At 34.2% G+C, this 18,810-nt stretch overlaps 2 protein-coding genes across 3 annotated transcripts; both read left to right on the plus strand.

The window, feature by feature from the left end:
• Positions 1 to 208: 208 nt before the first annotated feature.
• Positions 209 to 5,702, plus strand: LOC126756204 (23 kDa integral membrane protein-like). 2 transcript variants are annotated; one of them, XM_050469086.1, is made up of 6 exons: positions 209 to 298; positions 1,223 to 1,314; positions 4,509 to 4,670; positions 4,763 to 4,924; positions 4,993 to 5,193; positions 5,421 to 5,702. In XM_050469086.1, the coding sequence occupies exons 2-6, from the start codon at positions 1,246 to 1,248 to the stop codon at positions 5,505 to 5,507; spliced, it is 681 nt and encodes a 226-aa protein (XP_050325043.1). In that variant the 5' UTR covers positions 209 to 298; positions 1,223 to 1,245; the 3' UTR covers positions 5,508 to 5,702. The 2 variants fall into 2 exon arrangements, with proteins under 2 accessions (XP_050325043.1, XP_050325044.1); XM_050469087.1 differs by lacking the exon at positions 209 to 298 and adding an exon at positions 412 to 496.
• Positions 5,703 to 8,539: 2,837 nt separating this feature from the next.
• LOC126755358 (23 kDa integral membrane protein) lies at positions 8,540 to 16,911 on the plus strand. The gene is made up of 6 exons (XM_050467869.1): positions 8,540 to 8,728; positions 8,905 to 8,995; positions 13,156 to 13,314; positions 13,466 to 13,624; positions 16,020 to 16,217; positions 16,495 to 16,911. The coding sequence occupies exons 2-6, from the start codon at positions 8,936 to 8,938 to the stop codon at positions 16,564 to 16,566; spliced, it is 648 nt and encodes a 215-aa protein (XP_050323826.1). The 5' UTR covers positions 8,540 to 8,728; positions 8,905 to 8,935; the 3' UTR covers positions 16,567 to 16,911.
• The last annotated feature ends 1,899 nt before the right edge of the window (positions 16,912 to 18,810 follow it).

Consider the following 18,810-nt stretch of genomic DNA (forward strand, 5'->3'; position numbering starts at 1 on the left):
AAATAAATATGTGTGAATGTATTTCGTTAATTAGGAAAACCGGCGAAAACGAGTGCCGAGCTTCAGTGTGTTGGTGGATATGTTTACACGCCGCATAGTTTTGTTTCCGAATTGACTTTTCAGTCATTCGATTTTCCACGAGCTATGCTTTCTCTAGGTATTCTGCCGTGTTTATATTTGAATTATTTCGCGTGAACATGCATGCCACCGCCAGTAGTCGTCAATGTGGCACGGACGCGATCATTTCGTTGCAAACGACTGCCGTTGAGGTGCAGTGCTTAATTCCAATTTTTCGGGGGTGTGTAAACAAATGAAAATTAGAAAATATTTTGGAAATTAAAAAGTATTATAATTAAAATTTTGTTAAAATTTTGTAAAACACATATATATATTTACAAATATTTATATAAAAAAGAAAATGAAAATAAATAATAATAAAGTAATTTTTGAGGGCGAAAGACAATCAACACTGCAGTAATCTAAAAATAAATAAAAGGTTGTGGCTAGTGACACTTTTCATTACAGTAATTTACATATTTATAAAACTAAGGCAACATAAAAAAGTAAAAATACTACGAGGAGCACATCGCGTGCTTTAGTTTTTATATATTTTATATATATTTTGAATGATTACCTTTTATTTGAATTTCTTCTTTATGCTATTTTGAACATTTTATGCGAAACAGTGATCACGCTGCGTAGGTGACACATAAAAATGAGCTATGAGTGACATGAGAAAAGAACAAAAAAATAAAAATTAAAAAAGTTGTGTGAATAAAAACAAATAATCGAAAATGGAAAAGAAAAAAAGAAAAATATAAAAAAAAACAACTAAAAAGTAAAAATGGTTAAAATACGAAAATAAATTCGAAAACTTAAATAATTAAATTAAAATGAAAAAAATAAAATAAATTATATTCAAACAATTAAAACACAATTAAAAAAATTATAATTAAAAAACTTAATAATATTCAATTAATTATTAACTGAAACCAAAATGAAGCGAACAATTCAAAATAGATTAGAGCAAGTAACTTACAGCTGCATGCATACATACATTCTCTGCCACAAAAATTGCTTAAATGACACCAAACAGACACTTCTGTCATCGAATGAGTTCTTTAGAGCGACAGCAACAAAATTTTGTGGTTGAACAAACTATTTAATTAGAATTTAAGTGTCTTATTATTTATTTAACCCAGCATTTCTATCTAATTCACAGCTAAATAAAGTGTCAAAGGCAAGATGAAAGTGCCCTTTTCGAAAGCCACACTGTGGAAATATGTGTTCCTAGTGATAAATTGTTTGATAACTGTGAGTATTGAAGCTTTATAAAAAAACAAGAAAAACGAAAAAAATCTTAACTTCGGCTACACTGAAGCTATAATATTCTGCAGTTGCATTTCTTATACATAGTATAAGAGGGTTTAAAAACGGCGCACTTTGCCTAGCTAGCCTCGAGCGCACAAGCTCTCAAAGACTGTATCTCCGAAGCTATTACTTGGATCAACTTGAAAATTTAGGACAATATTTTAGAGGAGTTGTAGAATTTAATAAGACACTAAAAAAAATATATTTTTTGAAAACCGTAAATCCATGTATCCCCTTAAATATCTTTTACTAAATTTTGATTCGATCTGGAATTCTTAGGAGATTGAACCGTTGTCTTGGGCAATCATCAATAACAAATTAACAAATTTCGTGGAAATACCTTTCCAAATAAAAAGTTTTCCATAGTACCTTTTGATTTGAATCGACCACTTTACATGACAGCTGTATGCTATAGGTGTGCGATATTAGTGGTTCCGACAAATCAGCAGCTTCTTGATGAGAAAAGGACGTGTGCAAACTGTTAGGTCAATAATTCAAAATCTGAGGGACTAGTTCACGCATGTACAGATGAGCAGATGAACGGACGGTTAGGGTTAGACAGACGAATATGACTAAAACAATTCATCTTATCACTCTGAACATTTACATATACATATATGTATATATATACATACTTTATACTTTATAGGGATTCGGACGTAACATTTTGGGTGTTATAATAATAGCAAACTTAAAACAGAGTTTGTTTGGAAAGTAATAGGACTGAGTCGATTTAAAAAAAAATATTGAACCAATCGTTACTTTCAAACTTTCAAAATAGGCTCCTGCTGCTTGGATCCCCTCTGTCGTTTTAAAATGCTTGCCTTTCAACTTTTGATCTCGGGATCATACTCAAAGATCCATGAATCGTCACCCGTAATTACGTTATTCAAAAATTGGGGTTCACTTTCATACATATTCAAATTTTCTTAAACACTTCCACTTGCCGCAATTTCTGGTCGTCAGTAAGCACTTTTGGAATGCGCATGTTCAATGCCATGAACCACAGCTTTTGATAAATTTAACATCTGGGCAATTAAACGAATACTTAGTCAACGGTCTGAGTTCCAAAACTTTGCGCACACGAGTCACGTTGGAGGTGTTTGTCGAAGTCCCATGTCTCCCAGCACGGTCTTCATCAGCGACCTCTTTCCGGGCCTCCAAAAAGGCCTGGTGCCACCGAAACACACCACTTCTTGCTAAATCAACATCCGGATAAGCCTGCTTGATCATATCAAACGTCTCTGTCGCAGATTTACCGAGTTTCACACAGAATTTAATCGCGTACCTCTGCTCTCACAAATGATTCCCACGTTTTCTCATTTTCTACTGGACCGATTTAGGGCGTCTTCTTTTTAGACTTGCCTACAAGGTGCATTCCAAAGTAAACAGGTAAACTTTGTGAATCTAGCGCCCCCTGGTGGCGCCATCTATACTTGTATAATGAAAAAAATATATTGTTTCAATTACTCATAATGCTTTTTACGTATTTTCGAAACAATTATTTTCTTATTCTATATTCACAATATTCGGATCTGCGTAAGCACATTTAATCTTCCAAAGGTAGATCATTCAACCTCATAAAAATGTCACGCGTTCAGACATTTATTAGAACGAGGTGGAGCCCCAAATACGACGATAAACAAAAACGAGAATATAAAAAAGTTGGAATCGCTTGAAAAATCGAAATAAATATGTACTGCAAAAGTTTGTGTAGCGGACACTACGCGATCGTATTTCAAATTATTTTCTTATTGCAGCTGCTTGCGTAGAATATTTACAGATACATATATATATGTGTAGTATATGAATATATTTCTAGACCTGTGTAAACAAAGATACATACATACACAACTGTATTTCGTTAGTTGTGAATTAAATTAACACAAATATCTGATTTTGGTATTGAGTGTCTAACTAAAAACTTGTTGGTTGTTTTGATAAAAGTAAGCAATCGTTTAACTGATTAGTAATAATGGTTTCCAGACTGGCTTGGCGCTAATTTCAGGTATATTTCGGCAGGTTAGCCTCTTTAAAGTTGAAACTTTCTCAAAATTATCAGAGGTCACTTTCACATTGTTAAGGGGGTATTCTGCTCTAGAAGCATTAATTTTAGGCATTTTTTAAACTAATATAAAAAAAAAAATTAAAAAAAAATGCAAGAAAAAAAACCAAAATTCGTCGAGATACGGTCCGGTGGAGTGGGGGCTTCAAAAAAAAACGGTGCGTCCTGGTTGACGTGATTTCAACCCTTGTAGAGATCTAAAACACAAAAAACAAGAAGATTCTTCATTAGTAAGGATGTCGTTATCGGGTTGACCATTTAAAAAAAAAAAAAAAACAAAAAAATAATAATTACAAAATGGCGTCGACTTGAAAAAAAAATTTTTTTTACCCGATTTTTTCGACCTTTTCGAATTTTTTAAAAATACTTCAAATCAAAATTTTTGGAAATCCAAAGCAGACACGATAAAGCTTTGTATAAAGAAGATATATACCAAATTTCAAAGGAATCAGAATTCAGTAGAACTTGAGATATCATATCAACCACATAAAAAAAAGTAAAAAACGCGTTTAAAGTTTAGAGACAATTCTAGTGAACACGGAGAGAGGCTGTATCTCCGAAAATAAGTCGAATTTTGAAAAATCCTTCCATGGTCATATTTTTGAAAGTCTAAACTTTCGATCAATATAAATCGATTTTTTCAAAATCCTAGACCAGAACACTACCTTAAATCTAAGGAGGATAAAGCCAGATTGTCTGAATTGTCAAAATTTCAAATTAATTGTAAGAAGCTTTGCCCTTCCTACGTTGATGACGTCACGAACCAGTATATATTTCTGTCAAGTGCACTCCAAAAAAGGAATAGGATAGAACTTTCGTAATCCTTACTTGTATCATACTTAGTAAAATGTTTATTATAAAGGATGAGAGCGAAGATAAAGGGCGATCCATTTCGAGATTCCTTTACTTTTTTAAAGAATATACCCAGAAGCTTCAAATCATTCGTTGACCAGCGACAGATGTCGCGAAGACCTTTTTTTTTCAAAAAAAATGAACTCCATATCAATTATTAATTATATTTTTCGAAGAAGTTTTAGAGAAGCAGAAAATTACAAAATTTATTTAATTTCAGGCCTTCGATGTCTTACTCATCTCTTGCGGCGTCGTTTCGCTAGGCGGTGCCGGCTCCTTAGCTGGTGCCTATACTGCAGCCTCCATTGGTTTTCTAGCAATGTTCATCGCCTTTATGGGCGCCATGGCATCGGTGCGACAATCATTGATGCTGTCTTGGGCGGTGAGTGAGTGGCTAGGCGAGACCACTAAGCGATTTAATTGTGTTAACCACTTCCAATAATATTTAAACAAAAAATTTTGTTAATTTCGCAGTACATAGTCATGACAGTGCTGTGCATAGTTTTGGAAACGATTTGTATGATCGCATTTGGTATACTCAAGGATGACTTCTATTTAATGGCAGTCAAGCGTGTGCAAGGCATTTGGGATGAGCGTCCAGAGACCCAAGAGGAAATGGATGAAATTCAAGAACAGGTGGCGGCGTCAAATTCTCTTGTAATAACGTCTTTAAGATTCTTTAAATCGATTTTATTTCTTTATAGCACCATTGCTGCGGTCGCGACAGTCCACAAGATTATTTGCCCGACAAACAGCAAACTCTGCCTGCGAGTTGTTGTCGCTGGGGCGATTGCTCGGATGATAAGAATATTTTCGCCAGAGGCTGTGTTGATGCGGCGACGAGTTTTTTCAACCAACAAAGTGACAATCTTGTTTTGATCATTGTTGGTCTGATAGCTGTTCAGGTAAAGTGCGAATTGTCTAAGTACATAACTTCATAAAACTTGTTTAGACAATTTGAAATATTTTCTGGTAAAAATTTGTGTACAAACAAAAACTTGCAGTTAGAACAAGTTATTTTAATTATCTCAAAATATGAAATAAAATGAAAGAGCCAGTAGCTTAAGCAAATTCTAAATCATATTCTATTTTTAAACAAAATTTTAATTTAATATTTTTTTTTTTTTTTTAGGTTTTTGGGGTGATTGCTGCCTATTACTTTACTCGTAGCATGGTTAATCTGAAGCAGAAACGTGAACAAATCATCATCAATGAGTAAAACTGAATTATGTTTGGCTACAATATGAGACATAAAGTGGAGAAAGTTGTGGATAAAAATATTCCTTTTTATAATAATATGCAAATCTAAACTGAACAACTTTTTAAGGAATTAAGTATTTAAATTGAAAAAATATATTTAAAAAAGTCAAATTGTTACAGAAAAAAATAAAATAATATATTTTTTTATTTAAAATTGATGATGCGAAAACTGAAAAGTTTGTTTTGCAGTGCGACACTGTATACCCTCTCATTGAAACCAGTAGCCTTTGAGCTCTTTTTTCACGGATAGGTCTAACAAATTTAGTGAACATCCACTAATGCATTGGCTGCCAAGCGATTTTGACACAATTCTTCACCGGATGCCAAGCGCGGTTTTGACAAATCCATAACTATCCTCATAGTTTCTATCATAAAACCTGCAAAAATCCTCTTTTCTTCTTTATTGGCTTTGACACTGCTTACGCGGTTATAGCCAAGTTACAACAGCACGCCAGTTGTTCTTCGTTTTCGCTGTTTGGCGCAAATTTTAGATTCTAAGTGTAGCAAGGTAATTCTCCACCTGGCGGGCTCGCGCCGAATACTTTCAGAGCTGCAGTGTTTTCGTCCATTCGGACGGCATGAATTAGCCAGCGTAGCCGCTGTCGTTTAATTCGCTGAACTATGTCAATGCCGTCGTATATCTCATACAGCTCATCATTCTATCGAATGCGATATTCGCCGTGGCCAATGCGCAAAGGACCATAAATCTTCCGCAGAACCTACATATCTCTCGAAAACTCGTAACGTCAACTTTTCAGATGTTGTCATCTTCCATGACTCTACACCATATGGCAGGACAGGGATGATGAGTGACTTGTAGAATTTGGTCTTTGCTCGTCGAGAGAGGACTTTACTACTCAATTGTCTACTCAGTCCCAAGTAGCACCTGTTGGTAAGAGTTATTCTGCGTCGGATTTCGAGGCTGACATTGTGGTTGCTGTTAATACTGGTTCCAAGATAGACGAAATTATCTACGATTTCGAATGTATAACTGCCAACAGTGACGAGGGAGCCAAGTCGTGAATGCGACGACTGTTTGTTTAAATACAGGCGATATTTTGTCTTGCCCTCGTTTACTACCAGACTCATTTGCTTTGCTTCGTTATCCAGTCTGGAGAAAGCAGAACTAACGGCGCGGATGTTAAGGCTAATGATATCAATATCATTAGCATACGCCAAGCAGTTGTACACACTTATAGAAGATTGTATCTGCTCGTTTGTGCCTGATTGTGCAGCTCGAATTATTTTCTCCAACAACAAATTGAAGAATTCTTACGATTGAGGGTCGCTTTGTCTAAAAAATCGTTTGCTATCGAGCGGCTCGAAGATGTCCTTTCCGTTACTTATGAAGCTTTTGGTATTGCTCAACCTCATTTTACACAGCCTTATTTGTTTTGCGGGTATACCAAATTCAGATATCGTGGCATAAATACAGCGTCCTGATAAAAGCAGCTTTGAAATCGACGAAGAGGTGGTGTGTGTTGTTACTCTTTTCACGAATCTTTTCCAAGATTTGGCGCTTATGCCTTATATGCGATGTTGAGAAGGCTTCTCCTACGGTAGTTGGTGCAGATTGAGGGGTTTTATTTTTTGTGTATTGGGCAGAGCACACTTAAAAACCACTCGTCGGATATGCTTTCGTCCGACCATATTCTACAAAGACGCTTATTCATCATGAAGTAATTGCTATTCGAATTTCTTCATGGTCGGGCAATGGAACGTCCGCTTCATTGTCATCGATTGGGGAATCAGGTTCACCCGAAGTGTTCCCTCCATAATTTCAGTATGCTCTAAGCATCAGTCACTAGTTCACCTCTGTTGGTTCTACAGTAGTTTGATCCGGTCTTGAAACCTTCTGTTAGTCACCACATCTTTTCGTAGAATTTTCGAGCTTACCCCTGTCGGTCAGCTTATCAAGCTTTTCTCTTTTTTGTTTTCAAATGCGTCTCGCTTTCTTCTTCAAGTCTTGGTATCTTGGCTAGTTCATAAAAACATTAAATTTTTCAAGCGAATGGCACCATTGCAATCTTATCAGTTATTTCATTCACGGAACGCCTTTGTGGCCTGGAAGCAAGTACATATGCAGCAACTTTCCGGTAGCCACTATATGTACTGCCTCCTTGTTTCTAAGGACATCCTCTGACACGATGCGATGTGAGATTATTGCTTTAATCGCCGCTTGGTTCTCAACGTATACATTGATATTATTATGTGCGAGGTTAGCTATCTCAGCTACTTTTCTGACTACAGAGACTTCTGCGTGGAAGAAACTGCAGTATTCCGGCAGCTTGAAGGATCATCTGAGATCTAGCTGCGTGCAATAGATCCCAATGCTCCCTTTTCGTCTGTAAGTTATTAATTCCGCTGGTGGATCGCGTGCCCTTGTTACATTCACGCTCTTTTAGCGTTGAAACCCTGTGTGGTCTATCCTTCGAAATTTCACCCTAACAAAAAATCAAATTCCATAGGTTTAAGAAACCAAGGCTATAAGCAAAAGCTAGTCCATACAACTCTTTCTGGATTTTTGTCTTTCGACGCTTTATTCAGTTTTCAGCATTCTCGAAAGCGAAAAAGTCACCTTAAAGATTTGAAAAGCTTAATGTGGCGTTAGAGCTTTTACTGTTTAATTAGACAAAGTCTTGAAAATGCATTAATAACTCCAAACATATGTACATATGTGTACTCCCACATAGAACTTTTGCAAACGCAGAGCTTTTCATTCATCTTCTTATCGCAACTTAAAAAAACAGCATGTTGCTCAACAATGTTGCCAGCAACATTTACACTTCGTGCACACACAAGCTGGCCACAGCGCGACCGTTGTTGCGGCACGAACGATTGATTACGAAAAGCGCACAGCGAGAGCGATCAAGCGCGGCGTCGGCGATGTACAAATCCCAACGAAGACACACACCCACACATACGCACACAGGCAGCCGGTAGCCGACACGCAGCTAGCGCGCAAAATACGATTACAGGTTTGAAAAATTCGATTTTTTGGCATTTCGAAAATTGACTGCGATCGAGACGGTTGGCCACTGGGCTTGTGCTTGTGCTTCGTGTTTATTGTTGTGCAACTGGTTTGCTAATAAAATTGTGAATTTTTAATATTTGGCTTTTGCGTTGTTCAATTTCGGTGCGAGTTCTGCTTAAACGTTTTCTACGACTTTCTTCAGTGCTGTACGTATTCTTTGTGTTTGGTGTTGTTGTTTTATTGCGTTATTTGCATACGCAACGAGTTTAAATTATAACGGTTACTGCAAATAACTGCAACAACGAATTGGTGAAAGCAGTTGCATCACTAAAATATTGAATTAAAATTTTGTTTTTTTTTGTTTTTTGATTTTCGCGTTTAGATAAGTGAATAGAGCAAAGAGATTCTTCAAAATGGGCTGCACATCCGGCGTAATGAAATGCCTGCTGAATATAATGAACGTGCTGATGGCGGTAAGTTCGATATGCAATTATTGCAAATACTATGCAGCAACAACAACTATAACAAAGTGATTTTTTGGTTGTTGAAATTTTTTTGGAAACGAGACAAGCTATTTGCTTTTACTAGAAACAACAACAAAAATAAATTGCCGATTGACATGAAAAGTCCGTTGCATGCTGTTTTTGTTGTTATAGGTACACATTTTGCTGTTAACCGAACAATTGCTTGCACAAATAAATGGCGATGAATAATACTTGCATGCACACACACACACATGTGTGTCACTTGGCAAGCAAAAAGATTGAAATAAAATAAAATAAAAATAGAAATGAAATAAAATAAAAAATGTAAAAGTAAAAATGCATAAATTTATTTGTGAGCATAAAAAAAATAAAAAAGGATTAAAAATACAAAAACAGCAAGAAAAATATTAAAAACACAGAAACACTAAAAGGAAACAAGAGAAAATAAAAAAATGCAAGAGACAAGCAAAAACGTTAAAGTTGGGTGCAACCAAGCTTTTATACCCTTCATAGGTGCTTTTTTTATAGCTTAAAAGGCTTTTATCCTGATATTGATTGACCAGTTTGTATGCCAGCTATATGCTACATTGATCTGATCTGAATAATATCTTCGGATATTGTAGCGTTGCTTTGGAAAATAGTCTAAGCCTGGTTTTGTAACGATATCTTGTCATATAAAAGAGTTTTTCATATAAAGACTTGGTTTTGGTCGAAGAGTTTATATGACAGCTATAAGTAATTGTGATCCGATCTGTATAATTTCTTCAGAGAATATTTTGTTGTCATTAAAAATAATCCAAGCTGAATTTCATAGCGATATCTCATCAAATAAAGAAGTTTTCCGTACAAGGACTCCATTATGATCGCTCAGTTTGTATGACAGCTATGAGTAATTGTGGTTCGATCTAAACAATTTCTTTGGAGAATATGCCTTTGTTATTAAGAAAAATCCATGCCAAATTTCCTGACGATATCTCGACAAATAAAAAAGTTTTCCATATAAGGACTCCATTTTGATACATCAGTTTGTATCGCGGCTATAAGTAACTGTGGTCCGATCTGAACAATTTCTATAGATAATATGCCAGTGTCTTTGACAATAATTTATTCCAAAATTCGTGGCGAAATCTCATCAAATAACAAAGTTTTTCATACAAGAACTCCATTATGATTGCTCAGTTTGTATGGCAGCACTATGCAATAGTCGTCCGATATCGGCGATTCCGACAAATGAGCAGCTTCTTAGGGAGAATAGGGCGTATGCAAAATTTCAGATCTATATCTCAAAACAGATAGACTCGCTCGCGTATACACAAGCTGTCTGACATGATTAAATCAACTTAGCTCGTAACGTCGTCCTCCCACGATTCCTTCTGGGTGTAACAAATTTCGTTGCAAATTCAATATACCCAGTGCAAGGTATAATAAAAATATAAAAACAAAAAAAAATAAATAAAAACAAAAAACGAAAGAAAAATAAAAACACAACAGCAAAAAATATGCAAAAGCGGAGAAAAAACTTAGAAAACCAACAAAAGTCACAGAAAATCTTTAAAATAAAAATAAATTTTTTTTCTTGCAATAAAAAAGTCTTTAAGCATCTAATAAAACAATGAAAAATCGTTGTCATCTGCCGCTGAGAATGCAGTCACCTTTTTTTACGTTTTGTGTAAAGTAATTTTTTCAAAATGATATCATCGATCGGCCGCTAAAATGTTAATTTCTCGATTCAAAGCAGCTGCGTCAATAAGCGTTTTTCTTGCCTTCGGCGTTTTTGTTGTTTTCTTGTTTCAGTGAACTCACATGCCGCATGTCTAATAAAATACGGTTTGCACGTAAATTTTCATATGTGCGTGTGTATATGCACAGTTAATACAAATATGGCGAGTATTTATGTGCGAGCATATAAACACCTAAACACTATTGGTGAATAAGTCACGTCAATGGCTTGTATTGCCTACCGTTTGAGCTTGCGCTTAGCACCAGCTTAACTGCGAGTTCACTTTGGCTAAGCGTGTGATATTGTTTGTTGTTGTGGCGATATTTTGGTGCGACAATTCTCGATGCGCACAAAGCCACTCGTTCATATATACATACATACATACATACATACAAGTAAACATTGTTAAATGGCGAATGTGTGCGTAAGGCAAATATGTAAACATGCCAACATGTTGGCATGTATGTACGTATATATGTGTGTTTGTGTGCGCACAGGTATTTACTTGTTTAAAACTCGAAATTTATGTGTGCCACCAAGCCGCCTCGCCCGCCGGTACCGTAAACAGCGCTGAATGAAACGCGTAGCGTTGCCAAGTCACGTAAAATTTGTAGTGTGGCACTACACACATACATGCATACACATATGTACATACATATGTATGTGTTCAATTGTTGTTTCTTATTTTGTTGCGGGGAATCCACATTGCATTCAGATTGTTTATGGTTTTTGTTGCTTAATTCTATACATTGCAGGGTGGTTTGAAAGCTGAGTGCAATTATAATATTTTATTGCATTTTTTATTGTAATTTTCTAAATGAAATAAATAATATTTGTAATTGCTTTATTTGTTAATTTAGTGTTGAATATTTTCCTTATTTCTTATATAAAAAATTGTTTTTTCATTATTATTATTGCAGTTAAACTGCTTTATGTATAGTTATAAATTCTATTAACTGCAACGAAACTATGTTACGCAACAAAATAACGTCACGCTCGCTGATATACATATATCTACCATAAACATAGTGAAAACTTAACCGTTTAAACTCTTTTGTTTTGGCTTATTACATTTAATAGTCGGCTGGTTTGAAACAATAAAAAATTACAGTGTTGCCACCTATTTTGAATTTAAAATTTTGGTACGTAGATAAGTTAAATAAGCACTATGAAGAACTTAAATAAAGCTTTGTGAGGCAATTTTTTGTAATAGGGTTGCCACCTGTTGAAAATTTAATTCACAAAAATTTTTAAATAATAAATGAAATAAAAAAATTGCTTTGTTTTCACCAATTTTAAATTTTGAAATGCTTGTAGATAAATTAAATAAACACTAGTGTGGAGAGATTTAAGAAAGCTTTGTGGGGAAATTTTTTGTAATAGGATTGCCAGCTGTTGAAAATTTTAATTCACAAAAATTTGTACGTTTAAAGAACCATTTAATGGTCGGAAGGTTTGAAAGAACCAAGTATGTTTTACAGTGTTGCCACCTATTAAAAAATAAATGAAATTAAATTAAATATATGTACATATGAATGTATGAGTAAAAGAAACTATTATGAAATGGTTATCAAGCTACAGCAATTTACTTTTTAAAACAAGTTTACGTTGAAACTAATTTTGGTAAGGGTTGCCACAGTTAAAATTTTGTATTAAATTTAAAAGATAAGGTAAATGAAATTTTCCAATTTGGACAACAAACCAAAAATATTGTATGAAAATTTATTTATGTCGGAAGACATCGTTTTGAATAGAGTTGCCACATGTTTCAAACATATTTTCATAAAGTCAAAAAATGAAATATTCTAATATAATTTTTTTCTTAATGAAGTTAAAGCTTGTCTCACAACAACTAGAAAAGTTTGCAAAATTTTTCATTTTGTTTTTTATTTCTTACTTGTATACAAAAAATAATATTTTAATAAATTAACATAAAAGAAAATTATATAAATAATAATTGTAATAAATAATATTCAGTAAAATGGCTTCAATTTAATTTAGTTAAATTATTATTTTTTTTTTACTAATTGTACTTCATTTCAAAATTGTTTTTCTTAATTTTTTATAATTAATTTATTATAAATTAATTAAATTTTTATTTAATTTTATTTTTGTTGACAGTAAAGAGATCAAATTTTGTATTTTAATTTTATGCCTCAATATCAAACCAGTTTTTGTACCACCATTTACATGTGCATTCAATTATTCTACACAATTAGTTAGCCGCTGCGAATTATTTCAGCAAAAGCTCAATGCCATTGCTAAGCAATTCATGCCAAATTAGAACATGCAACTGTACATTACACTCATATACAGCATACACATACATATATGTATACAGATTAAATACACATGTACACTTATATAACTAAATGATTTTTCAATAAATTTTTCTTATTTTTCATACGCCCCAACTCTCTTCTCGCAGATCTTCGGCTTGCTGTTGATCGCTTTGGGCGCACTGAGCTTCAACACCGCACCCAAAGTCTACGTCTATTATCTATTTATCGTGGGTGGCATTAATTTCATTGCTGCAATGTTGGGTTGCTGCGGCATTTGCCAGGAGGATGTTTGTCTCACGACCACGGTGCGTATGAGTAACCCAAACACATCGTTAATGGCGACTTTTGCCCACACACGCGCACTTTTATAACCAATTTATGGCGTTTTAATTGCAAATTTTATTGATTTTTATTTAAATTGTTGTTGTTTTTGTTTATTTTTGTCACCCTTTTTAGTATGCCATTGTCATTGCGCTCTCTTTGGCCTCCCAAATTGTTGGCAAAATCTACGCTTCCGATTCGACGGCAATCAAGCAATTCGCCACCAAGGATGTGGAAAAGACGTGGTTGGAGGAGATCAAAATGCCAGGAGCCATGAATAATACACAACAAACGGTGAGTATGCGCGGGAAATATTAATTATAATATTAAAAATATGTTGGAAGGAAAAACGCCAAATTCTAACCATTTCTCCGCCAAAAACAAATCAATGTATGACTATATAATAAATATTATTTCAAAATTCCAATAAGTTTGGACAAGTTTGGAATTCAATTAACTCTATTAAAATTTGGATTTTTTTTTTTAATTTTAATACAAAAAACAAATGAAAAAATATATAAATAATTTTTTTGTAATAGAGTTGCCACCTATTGAAAATTTTAATTAACCAAAAATTGTACGTTTAAAGAACCCTTTAATAGTCGACTGGTTTGAAACAACAAAAAAATTTTACAGTGTTGCCACTTAAAAAATATAAAAGTTGAAAGCACACAGAAAGAAATTCTGCATCCGAGACTGCTAATGTATGACTACATAATAAATATTATTGCAAAATATCAAAAAGGTTTGACAAGTTTGGAATTCGGTGAACAAAAATCTATAAAAATTCTTCTATCAAAATTCTGAAATTTTTTATTTAACTTTAATACAAAAAACCAAATGAAAAAATAATTAATGATTAATTTTAACAATTTTATGCGGATTAACTCAGCAACATTGTATCGTTGAGCATAATTCAGTTTTTGGCGATGAAGCTTCATCAAAGACCAGTGTATATCGATTGTATGGTGAACTTAATTAATGTCGTAGATCACTCCAAGACGAATATTGTGAAGGTCATCCGAAATCAGTTGTTGTTCAGTTCAAGAAATTATTGATGCGCAAATTGACATTGCAATATCATCATGTGACGTTAGATTGAGACAACTTTACTCAATATTGCATGAATATTTGATTGTAGAATTTTTTTTTCAAGTTGGATACCACACACTTTGTCGATCGCTCGAAAAAAGACTGGCGTCGATTGGTCGAGAGAAATGCTACGAAACACGTCTATGACAACGTGACAGGTGATGAATCGTGTATGAGTCCGAAAGTAAACAGCAGTCGACTGTATTTGGTTGCCAGTTGTTTCTTAAGAAATCATGAAAACCAACCGCCGAAGATCACTATTTGCCGTGACATGCAAGCTGTCACAGATCGACTGAAACAACTGCATTTTTGAGCACTCAAAACATCGATTTGTTGAGTCATCGTCCGTGTAGTCCTGACATGATACCAAATGACTTCCTTTCGATCGTAAAAAATAAACTATGAGTTCAACGGTTTTCAACACCTGAAGAGACGGTTGATGCGTTTAGAACATAAGTTTTTGAGATACCTCAGAATAGCAAAAGTGCTTCGAAAATTGCTTTATGCTATTGAAATATGCTACTAATGAAGCATAAACAGCAAAATATGTTTTTTTTTTGTTGCTGAGTTTGGCTTGGAAGTCGAAGAATGTCTTTGATAGCCAAGAAAGTTTTAAGATGATGAACTGGCAGCAACGATGAAGCCTAATATCCACGACGCCAAGGTAATGCTCTATATTTGATGGCATTGGAAGCGCGTGCTGAATTCTGAGCTTCTAAAACCGAATTAAACCATTAATGGAAAACCCTATTGATGAAAATACATCAAGATGAAGCGATAGATTGCCGAAACATGCCAGTGATTTGCAACTAGATACGAGGCAATAATTTTCCACGATGGCATTGCTCGGCCTCATGTTGCAAGACCAGTTAAAAACTATTTGTCAGACCTCGGCTGTGACTTTTTGCTTCAAACATCTTTTAGCCAAGCTTAGCCAAGACCTTGCTCCTTTTGAATATTATTTTTTCTAATCGATTCAGAACGCACTCACTGTACATACATACATATCAGAACAAGGTATAGAAAATTGGCTTGATTCATGCTCGGTCGCTACAGTTCTTTTGGGATGGAATTAATAAATTATCAGAGAAATTGGAAAATCTTGTGGTTTCCGTTTTAGGGTACTTTGAATACAACTTAACGTGCGAAATTAAAAAAAAAAACACGAATATATTTATGGACCTTCTACATGAATCATATTTCATAACAACAGGCATCTGTCTTGATGCTTGTGTTTTTTCTATATTGTAGAGTGCTGATATTACAGGCAGGCAGAGTAAATTATATTTTAAGCAGTTGTCACAAGCAAAGCAATGACAAAATATATGTACATGCACACATATACATATACTATGACTCATTGCTTGATAAAAATTATTTTGTTTAAGTGATAAGAGGGTGTAATTTTAAATATTTTGTTTTAAAAGAACAAAGCAACAGCTCAGCGGCCATATATCGCTTATATGTATATATGTATGACCTTCAAGCTTGCGATCACACACACATATACATATATAAGCTATGAATAAAATTCCATTAATGAAATAATTACTTTGAAGAACAACAACAATTACATAAGCGATTATCTTCTTTACAGTATCACTGCTGCGGCAAAGTCGGCCCCAACGATTACTACTCTATTGGACGTGCCGCTTACCCCGCCAGTTGCTATCCCAAAATGATCGTAAATCAAACTGCGCTGTGGGATGTCGGTTGTGTGCAGGCGGCCGAAGATGAATTCCTCAGCATTTTCAATTACTCGTCGAGCGGTGAATGGGGAAATCTGATAGTCACGGTAATTAACACACAAGCACACAAACACATATGCAAATATGACTTGCGAGCATACATACATACATACATAAGCAATTATAACAATACCGGTACATGTATAATAGTTATTATTATACCTGTAGATATGTATGTAAGCTGGCGGCTCATTTGCACCTTGTGGGACCTGATCATATTTTTTTAGAATCTTTTTTCGCTTTACACTTACACATGCATATATAAAATATTTATTAACAACTCTTTTTTCTTCATATCTATTTGCATTTGATCATCGTGTGTAGGGTGTGATGCTGCTGTTCGCTATTTATCTGGTCATACGCTTCCGCAGCAAGCAGCGTCGGTACGATTACTAAGCGTCTGGGCGTGTGTGTAACATATAATTTCTATGTTTACTAAAATCTAATTGAAGCAGAAATACTTATATTTTGGCACCCAAGCTTTGCGCTACACATTGGCGATGTGTGTGTTTATTACAAAAACAAAAGAAACAACTGAGCTTTAAATCTCATAATTTTGTATAATTTTTATATTTGTTGTATTTGTAGAAGGCATTTATGATTTTTTTTCGCCTATTGCAATGTATTTATTTTCTCATAACTGTATATCAATGTACGAGTGTATGTGTACTTTTTCATTGTAAAAATTGTAATAAATAAAAAAAAAAATAAATCTGTTGTTGAATACTAAACTTAAAATAACGGGTTTTCTTTGAAAGCGAATACATTTAGGTATGTAAGTACAGTTGTGTGCAAAAAATTGGAATTCATTTTTAAAACTCTTCAGTATTTTGAAGTAGTAAAGTATTTTGCAAAAATTTTAACTTTCATAATTTTGTCATATCCACTAATGTTTAATATTGGGTAGTCGAAAAAGTCTTTTCGTATTTCGTATCAAACTTCAACTTATTTTTTTATATTTATACTAATAAATAAATAAACAAATATGTGCCATTTTGGTCGACCACTTTTTCCAGAACGGAAGCGAACGAACCATTGTTGTGCTACACGAACTGATACAGCATCGTCTCCGTAAACTTCACAAATTTTATTGGTGATTTGCGTGGCATTCTTCCCCTTTTTATAAAAAAAAATTTTTATTGGTTAAATGAAGCTTAAAATCTCACCGTTCCAGTACTATATGGTATGACACAATGTGATTGGTAGCGCTGGAGATATACGACTGCAACGACGTTTATTGACAAAATACGAAAAGACTTTTTCGACTACGTAATATTATTGAAATTGGAAATATTACAAATATATAATCGTTCTTGATTAAAAATACATTCAAGCTTAGCTGAACGGTGATATTTTAACGTCTGATCAAAATTGACCCGGACAGGTCCACTTAAGCCCTGAGCAGAAAAGCCAATCAGATAATTTTTTCCTAGTTTGTATACAACATTTTTTATGTTTGTGTGAAGTTTGATCCCCATACGTCAATTAGTGTGTATTTTGAATTGTATAAGATGCGAAAGGTTTGTTTGGCAATTTTTACCTTGAAAAAAAAATCAACAACGAGTTTGCTTGAAATTTTGTGTTTCCTATAAAATCACGGCGTCGGAATCGTTGAAAATGTTGCGGAACTGTTTTGGGAAGCTTATTTTATCACAAACGCAAAAATTTGAGTGGCCCAAAGCATTCTTGAAGTCTTCGAAAACTTACCTCTTACGAGTTGTCCAACGACCTCTTTTAATGACGATAAAATCGAAAAAAAAACTTAAAGAAACAGTGCTTAAAACTATTCGTCTTGGCATCAGATATATATATATCTTTCTGATGGGGATCTCATTATCTCTTATGGATCGACTCAACACATTTTGGTTAATGTTTCGAGTTTAAAAACATGACGTCGCAACTATCCAACTATCTAGCGTATGCCAGTAAAAAAATTAGTCGAACCCGAAACACTGACGTTAAAGTCATTTGCGAGTTGATGCTCAAATTGTATTTTATAAACTTTAATAGCTAACAATACACTGCAAAAATAAACTCAAAATTTTTAATAAAGGAAATATCGTTAAGCCATTGTCTAGCAGTATTGATATCTTGCATACAATTGTTTGAAAAACAAGAAAAAATGTTAACTTTTCTTGCATCCTTTTATTAACAATTACAAAAAAATCCGCAAAAGTAATTGAATCCGATTGTTGTGTTTGTATGGCTGCCATATGCTATAATGATTCGACAGCGGCGGTTCCGACAAATGGGCAGTCTATTGGGGAGAAAGAGACTTGCGCAAAATTTCAGAACTTCAATCTAAAAACTGAGATACTAGTTCGTGTATATACAGTCAGACGGATATGAATAAATCGAATCAGCTCGTCATGCTGATCATTTATATTTTATATGATCTCCAACGTTTCCTTCAGGGTGTTACAAACTTCGTGGCAAACTTAAAATGCCTTGTTAAGGATATAAATATGTACGTAGTTTCATTGAATTATCCGTAAGAATGTTGCCTGTTTTCAAAAAAGTAATGTGAGTTTATTCACGAAAGATACATACAGTTTATAAGTGTTTCCGAGCTAAGAGAGACCTTTCAACGGTACTTTAATATGAATTAATGTCATTTAAATCAACTAGAATTCTCAGAGA

The sequence above is a fragment of the Bactrocera neohumeralis genome, chromosome 4, assembly GCF_024586455.1.
Source record: "Bactrocera neohumeralis isolate Rockhampton chromosome 4, APGP_CSIRO_Bneo_wtdbg2-racon-allhic-juicebox.fasta_v2, whole genome shotgun sequence".
NCBI lineage: Eukaryota > Metazoa > Arthropoda > Insecta > Diptera > Tephritidae > Bactrocera > Bactrocera neohumeralis.

What these genes read in the sequence shown, in the direction of transcription:
- LOC126755358 (XM_050467869.1), top strand. Translation starts at nt 8,936, where the DNA reads ATGGGCTGCACATCCGGCGTAATGAAATGCCTGCTGAATATAATGAAC. An exon ending in ATGTTTGTCTCACGACCACG is followed by an intron (nt 13,315 to 13,465) that starts GTGCGTATGAGT and finishes CACCCTTTTTAG; the next exon opens with TATGCCATTGTCATTGCGCT. An exon ending in TGAATAATACACAACAAACG is followed by an intron (nt 13,625 to 16,019) that starts GTGAGTATGCGC and finishes TCTTCTTTACAG; the next exon opens with TATCACTGCTGCGGCAAAGT.
- LOC126756204 (XM_050469086.1), top strand. Translation starts at nt 1,246, where the DNA reads ATGAAAGTGCCCTTTTCGAAAGCCACACTGTGGAAATATGTGTTCCTA. An exon ending in TGATAAATTGTTTGATAACT is followed by an intron (nt 1,315 to 4,508) that starts GTGAGTATTGAA and finishes ATTTAATTTCAG; the next exon opens with GCCTTCGATGTCTTACTCAT. An exon ending in TTGGTCTGATAGCTGTTCAG is followed by an intron (nt 5,194 to 5,420) that starts GTAAAGTGCGAA and finishes TTTTTTTTTTAG; the next exon opens with GTTTTTGGGGTGATTGCTGC.